The 20,377-nt window shown below is 25.0% G+C and overlaps 2 protein-coding genes across 9 annotated transcripts in view; one reads left to right on the top strand and one right to left on the bottom strand.

Annotated features, from left to right (window-relative positions):
- Positions 1-20,377, top strand: part of LOC127286110 (esterase FE4-like) — a 113,474-nt gene that overhangs the window by 76,007 nt on the left and 17,090 nt on the right. The window lies entirely within an intron of this gene.
- On the bottom strand, positions 479-18,490 carry LOC127286114 (uncharacterized). The gene is made up of 2 exons (XM_051312423.1): positions 17,946-18,490; positions 479-1,386 (listed from the first exon to the last, which is right to left on the bottom strand). Exons 1-2 carry the CDS (start codon positions 18,051-18,053, stop codon positions 1,093-1,095), a joined length of 402 nt encoding a protein of 133 aa, XP_051168380.1. The 5' UTR covers positions 18,054-18,490; the 3' UTR covers positions 479-1,092.

The raw sequence follows: 20,377 nt of genomic DNA, 5'->3' as shown, positions 1-20,377 counted from the left end.
GATATACAGTTGACAGTGATGTAATCTTTATCTCTCCTCATTTCTGAATCTGATAACTAGTTATCGCATATAGTAGATTGATGAAGTTTTGTATAAGTACCATTCGATTCTATTTTATTTTATATTTTCCAAAAATTTAACAGATTTTACAAACATCAAGATTTTTCTTCATTACCAATTTTTGTTGTTGGAAATTGAAAATTTGTGGCACCAATTTTTGGTTCATTTACAGAATCAGAATTTTTAAGTACTGTGTTTACTTTTTTTTTTTTGTTTTGTTTATAGACTGTCTGGTACTATATGTTAATTTTTGTAGCTATCATCTTAGATCTTGATCTAGCTTTCAGTTTCAATTATACCAGTGACTTTAGGAATCACATGAATTGCTGGATCTATGGAATGATCTATAAAGATGATTTTTCAGAATCTCAGAGAATAGCGTCTTGGGTTAGCCTTTTGGAAGAAATTTTTTGATTAAAAAAGAAGCCTTTGAATCATCATTTTTGCCTTGGAATTATTTTCAATGTTCCAAATTTTTTAAAATTGTTTTACAAACTTTTCCATATTTCGGATATTTTTATCCGCACAAATTCTTTACATGATATAATTTATCATTTATCGTGATCATTATGATAAAATTCATATCATTTATCTAGCATGATGTTACTAACCTATCAGGATCATTAAATACAAAAGTACTTAATTTTTTTTTTCTTTTAGTATCACTTTTGATGTTTCAATATCACTTGCTCATGCAATATCACTAGACTATATCTAATATCACTTGAATTTTTTTTTTTTTTTTTTATAACCTTTCATCGAAATGTTCGAGAAGAAAATTAAAGTGTGGGCCAACCGTTTTTTGGACGACGCTTTTTTTTTTGCGATTGAGGAAAGAAAAGTTCATGTTCTCTCTGAGAATCTGCAACTTACTCTCATTGGGTTCCTCTACCATGCTGGTGGTTCCGGACATGAGCGTGCAACTTTGACGCCACTATTACCGGAAACGGTGGTTGGTGCCGAGATCCGGCGAATCTCGATTGGTTTCGAGCCGGACACATGTGTTGACCGATTCGAAACCCCAGAGTTGTTTCACGAAAGATTTCTCTGATCGTCAGCACTGTCGTCTGCTTTTTTTAGGGATCTTTTTAATTTGTCAACAAGACGATTGTGAAATTTATTTAATGAATTTGAACTACCAGTTTTTGGTGGTGAGGAACCGGTGCTTTTAATTGGACTCTGAAGTGAACTTTGCGATGCTCGGGATGATGTCCTGGAGAAATGCCTCGATGTCAATGGCACTGAACGATGTGCTGGCGATGTTAAGAAATCAGAACCTGGCGAGGTGGATAGTGAGGGACCTTCCGATTTGGAACACTCGGACACCTGAAACACGTAATAAGAAGAATTTTCCTTCAGCGAGCGTGTTGGCGTCTATAAAAATGCTCTTCCTGACATGACATGAGAGTCCTGACGGAACGAGATGATTCGCACTGATGAGTCACAAAGATCTGCGAAAAACAGACCTCCGCACTTTTCTTTTTTTTTTTGTTTATTTTTTTTTTTTTTTAGAGTCAAATCGAGTACGAGAACAGTTTGGATCACAAAGTGGTATAAGGAGTTTTTACTTTATAAAGTTTTGGCCTGTTTTCCATTTGTTTTTCAGTGTATTGTGTTTGAGATACTCTTTTTTTTTTTTTAAATTACTAGGTTATACGTAGCAGCTCAATTATTGCAAATGGCTGAATATGATTCGGGTCTGTTCGTGCAGGTTCGTGTTTGTTTCGACTGCGACACGAAACTGGACGAGTAGACACGAATCTTCTCGAATTTATGAGTTGCAACGTTTTTTTTCCTATAGAGTGCACTGGTAACTCCAACACAACACAACGAAAGAAAAATCAAAAATTGGCGTCACTTTTTTCAACGAAGTGGAAAACACCTTATACTCTACTTCGTGGTTTCGATTCTCCTCATATATAAACTGAAATGATATATGAACATGCTCACAACCTCTAAACTCGGCTGCTCTCTTAATTAGTCGAAATTTACTAATTAAATTTTCGAAAATCCTCTAATTAGAATCATAAATTGGAAAATGTTAAAATTAGAAAAATAGAAAATTATTAGTAGTCTAATAAATATTTCCATAATTGATTAGTAGACAAATAATAATCTACAAAAAATAAGTAGTTTCTACTAATTAGTTTTTATAATTATAATAAAAAAGTAGTATCGACTAATTAGATTTTATAATTATAATTTTGTATAATTAGTGTAAATTATTTTACTCACTGTTAGCAATTTATTGTCTCGTTAAAATTCGTTATTAATTCGAATGTATAGCAAACGATTTTTCATTAAATAAATACTTTATTAATATAGATTTTGACTAATTTATTTTGAGAGCAGCCAGTTTTCTGCTTTTAGATATTTTTCTTACAATAATGAAAATTTAAATTACTTTTGATATTAAATCTTCATTTTTAAAATTATAAATGAAGTTTTTTTTTTAATTCTATTAATTTTTTTAGTACTATTTTTTTAAAAGTATTTGATAAAAGTAATTTTTTCGAATAAAATTGTTTAACGATAAAAAGAAAATTCGAAAATAATTTTTCTTTGAAACTGAATTGCGAGGTATATAAAAAAATCTGACTTTTTTTATCAAGTATCAAAAGTAATTTGACTTTTCAAATATTTATAGCAAGCTCACAGCCGTATTGGAACGTCAAAGAAACCCTCTGTTATAAAGTTAAATGCATCTATTTTAAAAATGCATTTAATTGTTCTTTATATAATATAAACGAATTTCTGAGAGAATTTCACATTAAAACTCAAGCACTAAAAGTTTATAAATAGAAATTTTTTAATTACAAAAATGTTTAAAGAAAATTTGTAAAAAAAAAATAGAAATTTTTTTAGATATCTAAGAATTAAAAAAAGAAGCTTTGAAAAATATTCTGTAATAAAATAAAAATTTTTAAGAAAAAAAATTATTTATCATACAATAGGCTAGAAAATGAAATTTTTTTTTATATATTTTAATTTTTTTTGTATATTTTACAAAATTTCGAGGGTTTCTTATGCAGTTCATGAAATTAATTTAAAAGCAGTTTTTTTTGCTAGCTATATAAACGTGCATTCGAAGCATACTAAATTCGAGGCAAAAATTGAAAGTTGACAATTTTTTTTTTTTTGTTTTAATAATGAATAAAAATTATGAATTCCCTTCCTTCCTCTATATATCTCTCAATCTTTCATGCTCTTCAGATTTCCTTTTTAACTGAAGCACTTATCATCATAAAAAAAGAGTCACTCAATTCAATATTTTTTTGTTATTTTTATGACATTTGACACTCTATTCAGAATTACAAATATCTTTTATACAAAAAATTAATACAAAATAAAAAATTAGAATTTCGCATCGAAAAATTAATTTAAAATCTAAATCTATTTATTCTTTCAGATATGTAATTAAAAAAAAAAACATGAAATCGAAAGTTAAACTATTTAATAAAATTGTTATTTTTAGACAGAGAAAAGATATACCTAATAGTAAAAGAATTCAGTGAACAAAGAAATCATTTTTTTTCCTATATGAAGAATAAAAAAAAAAAAATTGATAATTTTGTAGATCACGAGAAGCCGCGACATTCACAATGAAAGATAAGGATGTCACTTGACGTGACACACAAATCGATGAGTCAATATTTATACAAAAATTATTATTATTATCGAATCAAGAGTGACTTTATTGGCCTATTAACTCATGACTATTACCTTCACTGAAAATAAATTGCATAAAACGATGAAATATAAATATTGTTTGATTTAGATATTGAACACAAAATATTCAAGTTGATTAATGTATAATTGGGACGCATGAATATGTTTTAAAAATCATTAGTTAGAATTTTCATTTTGTCATGTAAATTATTTTTAAACCGAATTTTTATTTGTGTTCGAATTAAGATTTTACAGAATTTTCATCAAACCGATTTTCTATATTACAGAATTTTTATATAACCGAAAATTCACTTCACAGAATTGTTATTTGTTGGAATTTTTATTTACTCGAATTTTCATTTAACATAATAGGCATTTTAAAGAATTTTTATTGGGTAGAATTTCATTGCATAGAATTTTCATTTTATTCTTTCAGATGAATTTTTATTTGTTCGAATTATTATTTAATATAATTTCTATATAACCGATTTTTCAAACTACAGAATTTTTACTTAACCAAAAAATCATTTAATAAAATTTCTAATTGATAGAATTTTCATTTGTCCGAAATTGCAAATGGCCGAACAAACAATTGACAGAAAGATTTCGGCGCGATTTTTAAAATCAACCAATCAAAAATTATCCATAAAATTGTGATTGGTTGATTTTAAAAATCGCGCCGAAATCTTTCTGTCAATTGTTTGTTCGGCCATTTGCAATTTCGGACAAATAAAAATTCTATCAATTAGAAATTCGGTTAAATGATTTTTTGGTTAAGTAAAAATTCTATAGTGTGAAAAATTGGTTATATGGAAATTATATCAAATAATAATTCGAACAAATGAAAATTCATCTGAAAGAATAAAATGAAAATTCTATGCAATGAAATTCTACTCAATAAAATTTCTTTAAAATGCATATTATGTTAAATGAAAATTCGAGCAAATAAAAATTCGAACAAATAAAAATTCTGTGAAGTGAATTTTTGATTTTATAAAAATTCTTGTAATATAGAAAATTGTTTTGATGAAAATGCTGCAAAATACTAATTCGAACAAATAAAAATTCGGCTCAAAAATAGTAATGATGACAAATGAAATTACATAAAATAAAAATTCTAATGTTTTTTTTTTTAGAACATATTCATGCGTCCCGTATAAACACTAAAATTTTCATTTTCGAAAATTTTTTCTTTCAATATTGTAATAAATTGTTGGAAATAAAATTATATTGCACGCAAAAGAGAGATTAGTAAATTCAATAAATATAAATATGAAAATAAGGACAACAAATTTGTGTATTGATTTTACATATGTGAATTATAAAAATTTAAATATGTAAAAATTTTGTCCTTTTTTCTATTCTCTTGATTTAAATTTTACTGATCTTGAAGCGTGTGTGTCTTTTTGTTTAAATACTACATATTATAAATGAAATTATTTCACAATTTTATATATTAAATTATATTACTGTTAAATTTTTTTTTTTATCATTCTAAAATGTACTTTACTGCTTATGTACTACCTTAACTTACACTCTTAGAAAAATTTGTATTAAATTTAATATAAAAAATGTAATTTTTCCTCTCTCTAAATTTGATGGAATCAATTATTTTTGACTAATATTGGAATTATATTTTATTGAATTTTTATATTTTATTGGAATTTTTAAAGTATTTTATAATTAAAGAAATTATAAAAGACAATTTCTGAACCAATTTTTTTAAAATTTTATTCGACTTAAATTTTTTTTTTTTGTTCCGTATTAATATATGCTCAAAAATATTGACTATACACTACAAACGAAGAATAAATTTTACATTCATTACATTAATTTATTTAAAGCAGAATTTTCCTAACAATGAACTACATTTTTCAGTGAAAAAAGGTACTTCACAAGAAGTCAAGTGTTTGCCATTAAATTCATTGTCACTATTAATTATAAATTATACTCCACACTCTCTTATAATTCGTGTTTAATTATTATTAGCCTTTGTATTTCACAGACCAATTAACAACAGTCATGATCAAAAACAGTGTGAAGGACAAATCAATTATTTTCATATATTACAATATTTTAATCCAATATTTGCTAATCGAAATTAGTAAAAATAAATGAATAATATTCTTTGTAAAAATCATTTATTTATTTTTAATAATAAATCTTTATTAAGCATTTGTGTTGTAAACATCTGTAAAAATGTATTTTAAATAAATATTGACTTTGGGTGCATTGCTTCTTTAATTGTAATTATATATCATTTTAACTTCATATTATTGTGCAAAAATAAACGTGCCATAATTTCAAAGAAAAAGGATTTTTATATAAAAAAGATTCATTGAATCAAATAATTAGAAGCGAGAAACAGTTGAATTTGATAGAATTTCTTTTTAAACGAATTTTTTACCTAACAGGATTTTTAGGTATATCGAATTTTTATTCGTCAGAATTTATAAAAATACAAAAATTTTATTTGTCTAAAATTGCAAATGTCCGAACAAACATCAACGAAGAAAGATTATGGCGCGATTTTTAAAATTGACCAATCAGAAATTGTCGAGAAAATCGTGATTGGTGAAATTTAAATAAATCACGCCGAAATCTTTCTGTCGATTCTTTTTTCGATCATTTTTAATTTTTGGACAAATAAAATTTTAGCGTTTTAAGAATTCTGATACAATTATATTTTATAAAGAAAAAAAAAAAATTATTTTAAGAACACATAATATATTTTGATTCTAGAAAAATAAATTTTATTTACAATAAAATATTTTCAAAAATTATACAGGAGCACAAAAAAAAATCGAACTTTTTCCAAGGTAAACTGGAATATGATTTTCTGACGTATTTTGATGCGCTGAACACGAATCTGAAGTTCGATTTGCTCCATCACGTCAGGATTTTTTTCTAACCTCCAAAAACAAGTCTATAATCAAACAAGTAACTCAAAATTGTTGTAAGCTTGTGTTCTAGGGGTTTTTGGGGTCGCTTATCACGAATCCGGTGTCATATTTTAAAAATTTTAAATGGCGGTAAATTAAAAAAATATTGCATCCGCCATTTTGAATTTTGAAAATATGACATCGGATTCATAATCAGCGACCCCAAAAACCCTTAGAACCCAAGATTACAACAATTTTGAGTTACTTGTTTAATTAGACAAGTTTTTTGAGGTTAGAAAAAAATCCTTACGCGATGGAGCAAATCCGACTTCAATTTCGTGTTCAACGCATCAAAATCCGTTAAAAAATCATATTCCGGTTTGCCTAGGAAAGAGTTCGATTTTTTGTGCTCCTGAGTTATAATAATAATAAGTTTAAAAATATTAACTGACACTATTTATTTAATTTAATGAAACTTTTTTTTTATTTTTTTTTTTTGAAATTGTCGGTAGCATAAATTTTTGCCAATAAGTTAAAAATATATACGTATTTATTTATAAATTTTGTTTTGAGAAAGAGTTTCTGTAAAGCAATTTTTATACTACATAATGTTTATATTGATTCAAGTCTCGTGATCGTGTGATATTGAAGAAATAACCATGTGCTCGAAGCACATGGCACCTGCATGCAGAGCTGTGTGGTTATTGTACCAACACAGAAGCACATGGATAACCACGTGCTCTCTCACTGTCATAATGACGCTCAGTCGCCACGATTAGACTTATATCCGTGTGTCAGTAACACTTCCCTTCTTTTATATATCTGACGCTGGAGGCAAGGCCGGGACTCAACAGCGGTTCTCAAATTCTTCTTTACATTCAAAATCAATATATATACACTCAGAAAAAAGATTTGTTTGATAAAATTTTTCTTTTGATACAAAGATAATTTATTTTGTTTCAAATAAATTATCTTTGATTCAAAATAAAAATTATCTTCGTTTCAAAGAAATTTTTTATTTAATTTAAAGAAACATTTATTTGAATTAAATAAAAAATTTCTTTGAAACACCCACTTGGAAAGATTCCCCGGAAAGTGACCCCTGGAGGTTCTATCAGAATTCCGCCGGAACTTCCAATGTAATTCCGTCGGAATTCCATCGGAGTTCCAAAGAATTACCGATGTGATTCCGACGGAATTCCGATTAATTTTTTTCAAAATTTTTAGAGTCCTAATTCCGTCGGAATCCCATCGGAAATTCTTTGGAACTCCGATGGAATTCCGACGGAATTACATTGGAAGTTCCGGCGGAATTCTGATAGAACCTCCAGGGGTCACTTTCCGGGGAATCTTTCCAAGTGGGTGTTTCAAAGAAATTTTTTATTTAATTCAAATAAATGTTTCTTTGAACATCTACTCAATAAATCTGAATTAGTAAAAAGGTTTACTAATTTTAATAAGTGACTATTTTAAATTAGTAAACATGTTTACTAATTCAGATTTAGAGAGTATATCAGTGTTAGAATTTCTTTGATTTAATGCACAAATTTTTTTTATTCAAAGAAAATTTCTTTAAATGAAAGAAACTAAGAAGATTTTTTTGTTTCAAAGAAAATTTTATTTTGAATGAACAAAAACAAGTTAAAGAAATTGGTTTCTTTAAATCAAAGAAATTTTTTCTCTGCGTGTATGTAATAAATATGTCTCTATTATGTTATGGTTTTACCGCGATTTTTTTAATACATAAAAAGAACATTGTCAAGAATGCAATGTTTATTTGGAAATTTATCAATTTGAACAGAGAAAAATAGATTCAACCTATAACAAGGTGGATAGTATTGCACTGAGAATAATAATAATAATCAAAAATTAAAAGAATTAAAAATAATAATATTCCGTTAATAAAAATAATTTTGTTTAGCACTTTGATAGAAATAACAAACAATTCTAATTCGTTTAGATAAATTATTTTGTTGAACTAACAAAAAAAATTTTTGCAGGACGAACAAAATCTAGATTGTAAAATTGACATTCTAAATTGTAACATTTACATTCTCGATTGTAAGATTTACAACATAATTTGTACCAATTTTTAAATAGAGTTTTTAATTCTTTTTAAAATGTGGATTGTAAATTTTACAATACTCACCTTGTAAATAATACAATCCATTTTTCTCTATAACTAAATTAATAAATTCCAAATAAACTTTTTATTTTTGATATTGTTCATATATTGTTTTAATGATTTTTTTTAGCAGATAAATTTTTAAGGATGAATCCATTAATTTAAATATATATTTATGTTTAGTTTCCATTAGGGGAATATACTCAGGGTTGGATACTTCGCTTTTCCTAAAATAAGAACACTAGCGCCATCTATGCACGGACGTGGCGAAGCTTCTCGTAGTGAAACCTAACTTTTTGTGTTATTACATTTTTGGAGGAACAAAAGTAGCGTCTGCTGTGACGTCGGTGCATTTGTAGAAACGAAAAAAGTTTTGTGAGCGATGCGATTAAACATAAAAAATGAATAAACAAAACAAGAAATCGGCAAGGTAAGTTTATTGCATGTATTGTGGGGTTCATGATTGAAGAAAAAATGAAGTGAAAAATTGAATCGGGAAATATATCTGGTTATGGTTAGCACAATTCGAAAATGTTACTTCTACTTAGGGTTGGACACTTTTTTAATTATGAATTTGACACAATTTATAAATAAATATAAAAATAAACATTTACGCACACACGCACAACACATATTCTGACGAAAATATTAGAAAAATAATAATAACGTTAAAAATGAAAAAATGAACTTAAAAATCGTTTTCAGTAACGTCATAAATAATATTAATTGTCAACTATAAATAATAATAATAATGTAAAAATAAACATAAAAAACGTTTTCAGTAACGTTATAAATGTTACTTTTTTTTTTTAACCATAATTCGCTACGATATTCACAAAGTGTCCAACCCTGAATAGATTTTTCTTTTTTTAAAATGATAAGAACTTTTTTAATTTTAGACCAATCAATTTACGATCTTCAGCAAAAGTGTTTCTCTTTTGTATACATCTTTCTAACAATATAACTTAATTGACTAAATTTATTTTTTTAAAGAAGATTATAAACAAAGTCTAAAACGGTGTCCAACCCTGAATATATTCCCCTACAATAATTTAAATAACAATAAACTTGACTTATGTCGTCTTCAATTTAAAATTTAAACGAGGAATGTTATACAGACAGTCTACATCAAAAAAAAGATTTCTTTCATTTAAAAAAACGAATTTCTTTGATATTGTTTTGTTTCATTCAAAATAAAATTTTCTTTGAAACAAAAAAAAACTTCTTATAGTTTCAACGAAATTTGTGCATTAAATCAAAGAAATTCTAACATTGATAAAGGGTCAAAGAAATATTTATTTGAATTAAATAAAAAATTTCTTTGAAACGAAGATAATTTTTTTTTTTTTGAAGAAAATTTGTTTAAAACAAATAAATTTTCTTTAAATCAAAGAAAAATTTATCAAAGAAACTAATTTCTTTGAATCAAAGGAATCTTTTTTCTGAGTGTAAGCTCTTTCTATTGTTTTAACAAAAATAAACTCTCTAAAAACTGAATTAGTAAAAATTTTATTTATTTTAAATTATTAACTGACATTTTGCTTTTTAATTTGTTAAATTTAACTAAATCAGAACCAGAAGCAAAAGGTTAGTTAATTAATTCAGTTAAAATTTTTGCTAATTCAGATTTATAGAAAAAATGCCGAGAGAAATAAAAATAAAAATTTTTGATTTAAAAGAAATTGGATACAAATTTTCTCAAAAATTTTGTTTATATATATATATATATTTTTTTTTTTTTGATACAAATAAATTTAGAAATGAGAACCACTGATGAAAAGAATGCCTCTCTCGCCACAGTCTCTTCTCGGTTTTTGTCAATCTTTTGGATCTGCAAATCGCGTCGATGAAAAGACACTTAAATCAGACACAGGAATTGCGTCAGTGAAGCTTTCCAAAAGAGACACGTGGCCAAAATATATATCTGTTTCTTTTTTCGATTTAATTTACCATCGCGCGCATATCGCACAATATTTATTGTGCGCACACACACACTCAATATCTTTGGAATTTTAAGTTTGTATCAAATATTTTGGATATGCATCAACGATTTTGCAAAACACGTCTTCTTTTATCTCAATAACAAAAATTGCACATATATATATATATTTTTTTTTTGCGCGTACATATATGAAAATTCTTTCGAGATTATTCATTTTTGTAATACACGTTTATTAATAATCTGCAAATCATGATTCATTGAATTTTTTTTTTTTACGCAAATAAAAAAGATTGTATTCTCGAATATTCTTGGAAATTTCAATTATATAGTCATTGACAAATTTCTTTTAACTTGAATATGAATCTTGAATTAAATTTTATTTTTTCATAGAAAAATTTAATATCAAATTGATTGAAATAAATTTTTTTTTTTTTTATTTAAATAATAAAAATTTTTTATTTTAAAATATTTTATTTTAACTGCAAAATAGAAATTATAAAAAAAGTTATTTACAAAAAAAAATTGTTATAAATTAAATTTTATTTATTTCAAATACTGTTTTTCAAATTAAAATAAAAAAGTAATTTTTCATTATTAGTTTTTTTATTTTATTGTAATAAAAAGTATTTGAATAAATATTTATTTGATGTCAAGTAACCGATTATTTGAATCAGATAAATTTTTTTTTCAGTGCGGTAAAATAAAAAATTTTCTTCTTGAACTAAATTTATTTGAAACAAATAAAAAAAATTTTTTTTGCTCTGATGTATTAAGAACAATTTATTTTTTTAATAACTTTTTTTATAATTTCTATTTTGTAGTTAAAATAAAATATATTTTCTAAAATATTTGATAATATTTTATGCTTGAAATAAAAATAAATAATGAAAAAAATATTATAAATTGCAGTTTGAATTTTTTTTTTTTTAATTTGAACAAGTTTCTGTATGAGTAAAAGACTTTTCCTTTCAACAAAAATTTAGAGACGAGCACAGGTCGATAATCTTGATTTCTTTTAATTGAAATAATCACTTGAACCTTGTAAGGAAATAAAAAGAAAATAAAAAGGAGTCGAGTTCGACGAACGCATTGCAAAATCGTTAAATTCTTGTGCAATCGAAATTACTGCACTTAAAACATATATATTTCCAGAAATAAAAGAGTGCGTGACGCGTTCATGCGCCGTTATTTTATCTAACTTTTCAAAAAAAAAAAAAAAAAATTCTATATACACTTTACAGAAATTGAAATTATTGTTAAAATAGATTCAAATGTTGCGTGCGCCAAATTGAAATCATGAATATATAATAAATTAAAGAGGAAGGAAAGATATTTATAAACCACATAAAAAATAAAATAAAAAAAAAAATTTTCTCTCCTTTTAGAAAATTTTATGAGAAAGTAAAAACATTAGGCAATGAGCTTATTCAGATTTGATGAAATATAATGTTAATTTTTTTTTTTTTTGAATGACAGAATAACTTAACAAGCACGAAATTTTTTTTTCTCAACTCACATAATTTTTTTTTCTTATTTATTTTTTGTTGCTAAAAATAAGCCAGCTAGCCTCAAGTTTTTTTTTTTAAATTTGAATAACAGAATTAATATATATATATTAGATATAATATTAATTTACAATTGTTAATTAAGGGTCAATGAACAGAATTAATTATAACAATATCGTTTATTATTATTATTATTATTATTATTATTATTATTATTAAAAAACAAAAATCTTAATTAATTATTAAGAGTCAAAGAACAGAATTAATTATAATATTATTATTATTATTATTATTATCATTATTTATTAAACAAAATTTATTAATTGAAAAAAATAATAAATTTAGAAAAATATAGTATAATTAATTGATAACAAAAATTATTGTACTATGATTGAAAGGTCGTTTTGTACTTGACATTTAATTTAAAAAAGAGATGAAAAAAAAATTTTGATTTTATACAATTGACTCGTTTGATTAGGAAGAGGATATACGGTTTAAGTAATGAAATAAATTATTGTCCCCTTTTTGCCCATAGGTTAAAAGAGCTTAACTTTCTTTATTGCCAACAGTTCATTAAGTGAGGATGCTAACAATAAAATATTCCATCACACGACCCCTGTTCAATAGTGAAAATTACCATATAATCGATACATCTTGATCTATCAGCAATTTTATTTTACATTGTATTTTATTGACGATCATTAGTATAAAAAATTACATAAAATGCATCATATTTTAATTTCTCTAAATCATGTTCAATCATTTTATTTTCCCTTTTAAATTATATTTTTTTCATTTTATTAAAAATAAATTATTAAAATAAAAAAACAATTTATTTAAAAATGTTATTAAAATTTTTTTTTAAAATTTACGAATTTTAATTATTTAAATAAATTGAATTGTTTTTTTTTTATGAAAAAAAAAATGATTATAAAGAAAACATTAGTAATTTTTCTCTTTATTTTGATAAAAAAAAAATAATAATAACGATCGCTATTAGCATTTGTGATAAAATATTACCCTACTATCATTTTAGTTAAGTGATGAAGGTCTCTGTGAGGCGTAAAATAATTTGACCGTGAACTCTACCTTTTTTTTTTATCAGCCTTTCTATCATTGAAATAACTGTATTGTTAAATTATTTTATTTAAGAAAAAAAATGTAAGAACATAAAAAGAAAACGTATATAAACTTCCTTCTTTTTTTTTTACTTCATATATAATTTATTTTTAATAAACAATATTGTCTTTGAAATTTATAATTTCTTTTTAATTGAAAATTTGAAAAAAAAATTAAAAATAATTTAAAAAAAAGAAAAAAATTAGAAAAATGAAGAATTAAAAAACTTTTTTCATTTGTGAATTTTATACATGATTTATTTTTATTATAATATTCTTTGGAATTCATATAAATATGATTGTTTTCATTTTGCAATACAATGAGTAATTATATTGTTTGTAATCAACCTTAACAGTAATTAATTATTTATATTATTATTTTATATATATTTTTATATATATATAGGTACTATACATCCATGAGAAAGTTCTCTTTTATCACAAATCGATTTCTTAATTTTAATGTATATATGTAAATAAATTTGCAATTATTATGAAATATTAATATTCATATGTTTAAATTCAGTATTAAGTTAATATAATTAAATTTATTTGTTAAATTTATTTCTATTAAATATTATTGGAAAAAAATATCTATATTTTAATTAATTAATCATTTTCATGTTGAAAAAGTTTTTATGATATACATTTTTAAAAAATACTATAAAATATATAAAATTGATATATAAAATTTAAAAAAAATTTTTTTGAAAAAATATTTAATTCTATTCGACTATTATTGAAACTTAAATGTTTTTCCTTTAGCATCAAAAATAAGTATTTAAGGAAAACATTATGAAAAATGAATATTAAACGGCTCATTAGCCTTTTTGTGTTTACGTCAAAAAAAAAAAATTTAAGGATTACAATGCAATCGCACGTTACGCATTATGTCATGACATTAAAATTTTTTTTCAGCTAATTTCTAAACAACAAGAAACATTGTCAATCGCAGTAATTTGGAAAATATACAAAATTTTACAAAATGTATTACAATTATATGATAAATTTGTCTTATTTAAATAAGAGACATTTTAGTGTCATTAAACATAAAAAAAAAGAAAATTTATCAATTTCGAAATCTTTGTCGTATGATAACAAAATGTTTTTAAATTAAGATTATTTGTTGTGTTTATAACTGCAAAAACGAATGTCTTAATTAAAGACACTTTTGTCCTAATTTTTAAGACATTTTATGGTATCTTAGATTTCGATTAATGACAAAGCGTTTTAAACATTTTCGTAATCGCACCGAAACAGGTCTTAAATTTTAAGACATTTTTAAAGTATCTTATGTGTCTTAAAATAAGACACCCATTTTTGCAGTGTAAAACACAAAAAATGTCTTGAAATTAAGACGTTTATGGTGTTTAAGACACAAAAAAATGATATAAATTAAGGCGGTTTTGGTGGTTATTACAAAAATATGTCTTCCTCGAGACCCTTTTGTTTTGAACACTATAGTGTCTTATATTAAGATATTTATAAAGTTTAAGACAACAACAATGACTTAATGTTATTTTTCATTTTTTTCGTTACATTTGAGACAGAAAAAAATGCCACAAATTACGTCTCAGACACCACAATGTCTTACAATAATATATATTTATGATGTTTAAGACAAAATAAATATCGTAAGACACTATTTCTTAATATACCTCGTTTTTCCAGTGGCAAAAATTATTTTCATTTAATTAAATATTAAAAAATAGAAAAAAAATTAAATTCTCAACATTTACAATAATTTTTGTTTTTAAATAAATATTTTTAACAGTAACAAACTAACAATAATTATTGATTTAGAATGACTCTTCTTTTATTATCAACATTTTGTAATATATAATTTCATTAGTTTTATAATTCATGATTGTATGATTTATAATTCATGATTATTTTTTAAAATTTATAACATTTTTTTTATAATTCATAATTATTAATTTTTATAATTCCACTGCAAAATCGTATGTCTTATTTTGAGACATAAGACACTTAGAGAAACATCTTAAAATTTTCTAGACTTGTTTAAATAATTAGGAAAATATTTAAGACATATCGTAATTGACCGAAATCTAAGACACCATAGAAAATGTCTTAAAAATAAGGACAAGTGTCTTAAAATAAGACATCTTTTTTTTTGCAGTGTCATGATTATTCATTTTATTATTATTTTCATCTCTCTAAATCTGAATTAGTAAAAAATGAGCTACTAATTTAACCCTTAACTGGTACAATTCCACGTTCGAACGTAAATGGCACAATGGGTCTGCTAGACCCGATGTATTCAGATCTATATTGTACAGCCGGTGTTGAATATTTTTGCACAAAAATTTAATCTGAGATAGCTTATGATGTGTTTTTTAAAATTTCATTGATTTTACAGGGATTAATTTATTTTAAGTTAGTTAAAAAAAATTGTGAAAAATAAAAACGAAAAATTGCGTGTTTTTACTTAAGGCCAGGTCCAAGTCGAGTCAGCTGTTCCTTTGAAGTTACACGACTTGTACCTGGCCTTAAACATTCATGTGTTATTTAAATTTTAATATTATGACTTAAAAATTTAAGGTTGCAAAAAATTTGCAATAAAAGGTATTTATTTTGCAAAATAAAATGTGCCTGTTTAAGTTAAAATTAAAAATTTATAATTATTAATGTTTAAAGCTAATTTATTCTTTTGTATCGAATTAGTTGTATGCTCGGGTCTACTGGACTCATGATGCCAGTTGAGGGTTAAATTAGTAAAAAATTTCCATTAATTTTTGGTCATCTTTTTACTAAAACTTTAGTAAAAAAAATTTTTTTTAACTACTAAATTAAATAGTAATATTTTACTAAAAATTAATAAAAATTCTTACTACACTGCAAAAAGAAGTATCTTATTTTAAGATGTTTTGGTAGCGTTTTCAAGACATCTTACCCAGATAGCACGTAAGCTTGCAGCAACCTTGCGGCAAGCTTGCCGCGCAATACTGACAAACTTGCATGGCAAACTTGCCTCAAGCTTACTGCAAGCATCAAATGTCCCACCTGACCCAAGCTTGCATAGTAAGCTTACTGAAAGATTGCAGTGTAAGATTACTGCAAGGTTGTGGTGTTTGGTTAATGCAAGATTGCACCATAAGATTATCGAAAGATTGCTCAGTAAGCTTGCACGGTAAGCTTGTAGCAAGGTTGGTGCAAGGTTGCCAAATAACCTTAGTTTGAACCTAAAATTTTTTTTTTAAATTTTTCGTCTAATTTATATATTTTTATTATATAAATTTTATTATATAACTTAAACGAAACATTCTTTTTTTTTTTTTTAATTTTTTAGTTTCAAAGTAAGGTTATTTGGCGATCTTGCACCAACCTTGCTACAAGCTTACCGTGCAAGCTTAATGAGCAATCTTGCGATAATCTTATTGTACAATCTTGCAGTAATCTTACACTGCAATCTTTCGGTAAGCTTACCATGTGAGCTTGGGTCAGGTGGGACATTTGAATCTTGCGGAAAGTTTGCCGTGCAAGGTTGGCAATATTGTGAGGCAAGTTTGCCGCAAGGTTGCTGCAAGCTTACGTACTATCTGAGTATTGTCTTAAAAACGCTACCAAAACATCTTAAAATATAAATTACTTCGTTTTGCAGTGTAATGTAAATTAGTAACTCACTTTTCACTGATTCAAATTTAGAGAGATTATTATTATTATTTAATAATAAGAGATGTTTTTCATTTTTAGACATTTTAGTGTTTTATAATTAAAGCTTTTTGGTATATGAAATTCTAAAAAAAAAAATTCAATACAAATATAACAGACACCTCTTTTACAATTTAAATTCCGATATTGTAGTGTATCGAATTTTTATCAACAGAATGAAGATATATCATGATAATAATTGAATAAATTTCATTATATATATATATATATATATATGATATGCACAAGTGATAGGACCAAGAAAATGTTTTATGAAAATAAACACCTTTATATCGTACACTGTAATCTCTATACATATATATCATTTTTAACAGTCTTGAAAAAAAACCCAGTCAATAATTTTTTTTCTTTCTCTTTTTTGTATATTTATACAATAAATAATAGAAAAGTAGAATGGAAACAAATTGAAATAATTTGTTATTATTTTCTCGCAAAAATATTGCATATGTTACCATATACATATATAATATTTAACATTATTACATCATTTTCAAACAAATATATATATATATATATATATAAATTTTTTTTTTCAAATATTTAACAATCATTTCCATTTTGTATAATTGTGACCATTAAATATTTGCATAAATGTATAAAATTCTTTTAAATGAAAAAATTTCTTGAGTAGAAAATTATTGTCAGTTGATGAACTTTTGGCATAGCCGGCTTTAGTGTTAGTTTGATATATTCTTTTTTTCTTGACAACATCCATGTCACGTGGAACAGCAAATAACAAGAATGTTGATGGTGAATTGAGAAAATCTGCAATCTGAAGATTGATACTTCAGACAATTGCAATTTATTAGTATGGAAATAAAAAAAAAAAAAAAAAAAAAAAAAAAAATTTCGCGCTTTAAGTTAAAATTCAAAACAAAAAAATGAATTGAATTGTGTGTGCATATTTAAATCCCCCCCCCCTCCCTTCAGATTATACCCTACAGGACTCACCTTCCTGCTGCGACATGTCTGAGGATTGGAACATTCAGATGAGCGTCTACTGCGATTAGTCTTGTAAATATCCCACTCATTTTTCACCACAGGCATCATAAACGCCATCTCGAATAAAAATAGATTATAATAATATTATCCCACCAACACACTTATATAGTGAAATTGTCTTAATTTCAATTTTTCTTGTGAAGGTAGAAGATAAAAAAAAAAAATGAAAGATTTGGCCTTTTTACACTTCGCGTTTCACTGAATGTGTTTATTTTTATTTTTTTTTTTGAATTTTCTAGGAACTTTTTTTTTTTGTTTTTAACTAAAGTTCTTCTTTTGTTTATATCGGCAGTTAAATGACAATAATACCAGTTAATGTTATATCGACTGTGTGATATAGAGAACAAACATACGTTGTTATATATTCACGATCTTTTAAAAGTTTCAGCGGTTTTTTTTTTTTTTATTGTATTTTTAAACTGCCGTGTGTGTGCGATCGCTATAAGTTTCTGATTGAGAATGAAGCCAGAATGGAGCGCGTTGAAAACACGCCGGGCACACTCGCAATAAATGACGCATGCGCATTTTAAAGAAGTAAAGGTATCACACAAGAGTATAGAGAGTAATACTCTATTCAAAAGTGGGGTAACATGTGAAGCGATTGGTTAATTGTAAGGCGGGACACTTGACGTCACATCAAGGTTTACCATTGATTTTTCCGTATGTGTATATGACGTTTATATAGGGTAAGCATTGATTTTTTTTTTGGTCCAGGACTCATCACACGTAGTTCCACTGAGTTCAAGGGGAAATGACCATAGAGCGCAATTTCCCTTTGTTGACAGTGGGCGCCCCTCTCTTTATAAATTTACCTTGAAAAATACACTCATTCTTCAAGGTCATTGCATTTGTGACTTAACATTTTTGGGGTTATGTATGTAAGAGAAGTCCAATATTTCTCTTTCAATAACTGTTCTATATATGTATAAGTACAGGAAATGAAAGTTGAAAAATTCGAATTACAAATATTTTCCTCTTATCTAAGATGTAACTCACCTTTCAAGTGCATATATTATTATTGCAATTCATTTTAAAATTCGTTTTATTGAGATGAATACAAAATGAAAGTAGTACGTGACTTTTTGCATGTAAAAATTTGACAAAATGATATACATATAAAATTAATTAATATAAAGTGCATAAAAAATTGGATGAATATATATAATCCATATACAAATTTTACCTAACTTAAAAATTAGTATTTTTCCTCCTGGACAGAAATTATTTATATATTTAATTTAAAACGAAGACAAAATGAATATTTGACGAATATGAGACATCAAGAAATATAAATTAAGTATATAAAAGTAAGGTTAGGATTACACAGCTTGTTTTTATCAGACGGTATTGGTGTTTTTTACTTTACTGTTTGGGAATTAATTATCCCTAAAATACCAATACTCCATTATTATGGTACTAGCAGGAAATCCTAACCTCAATTTTATAATTTCTATTCGTCCATACCAAAATGACACACTAAAAAAATTTAATTCAAATAATCGGTTATTATTATCGAATAAATATTTTCTTCAATCAAATAATTTATATTTGAGTCTATTAAATGATATTTGTTTTATAAGTACGAAATTATTAATACAAATACAATTTATTTAATTCAAATAAAAATTATTTGTTTCAAGTAAATATTTATTTAGTTCGAATAAATATTTATTTGGTTCAAGTAAATATTTTTATTTGGTTTAAGTAAATATTTATTTAAATTAAATAAATTTTTTTTTCAGTATCAGTCATAATTATGACAGTATTTCTCGATAATTTCTATCAGTAATTATTATTTTTGCGAATGAATTTGAATAATAGATAAGCAGTGATCAACATCTAATAAAGCAAACAACACACAGAACAATGAAATTGATGATGAATAAGTCGCAATTACAAATTTCTAATGTCGCAGTAAAAATTCATTTTAGGTATAAAAAGTTTATGTTCTTTATAAATGAATCAGCCTTAAAATGCGAAATTTAAAAATATCTAAAATAATACATCCGTATATCCTTTTGTGAAATAATTGTCAATAGTCTTGACTATTGTATATATATATACATATATATATAACAAGGTTTTTGTGATAGAACAATCCCGAAGAATCTATGCATTCTTTTAGCTTTTAATTACAGTAAAAAAAAATTTTATTTGATTCAAATAATAACTTGACTATTATCAAATAAATATTTATTTGTACGATATAATTTTTATTTGTAGTAAATAAACTGTATATTTAACCACTAATTTCTTTATTTGAAATAAATACCATCTCAAATAATTATTATATTTAATACAAATAAATATTTATTTGATAATAGTCAAGTAATCGATTATTTTAATCAAATAAAGTTTTCATTAGTCACTTTATTACAACA

The sequence above is a fragment of the Leptopilina boulardi genome, unplaced genomic scaffold (genome assembly GCF_019393585.1).
Source record: "Leptopilina boulardi isolate dan_hultmark-lab unplaced genomic scaffold, ZJU_Lbou_2.1 LbouV2_348, whole genome shotgun sequence".
Lineage (NCBI taxonomy): Eukaryota > Metazoa > Arthropoda > Insecta > Hymenoptera > Figitidae > Leptopilina > Leptopilina boulardi.
This window is presented reverse-complemented; position numbering and strand designations above follow the sequence as displayed.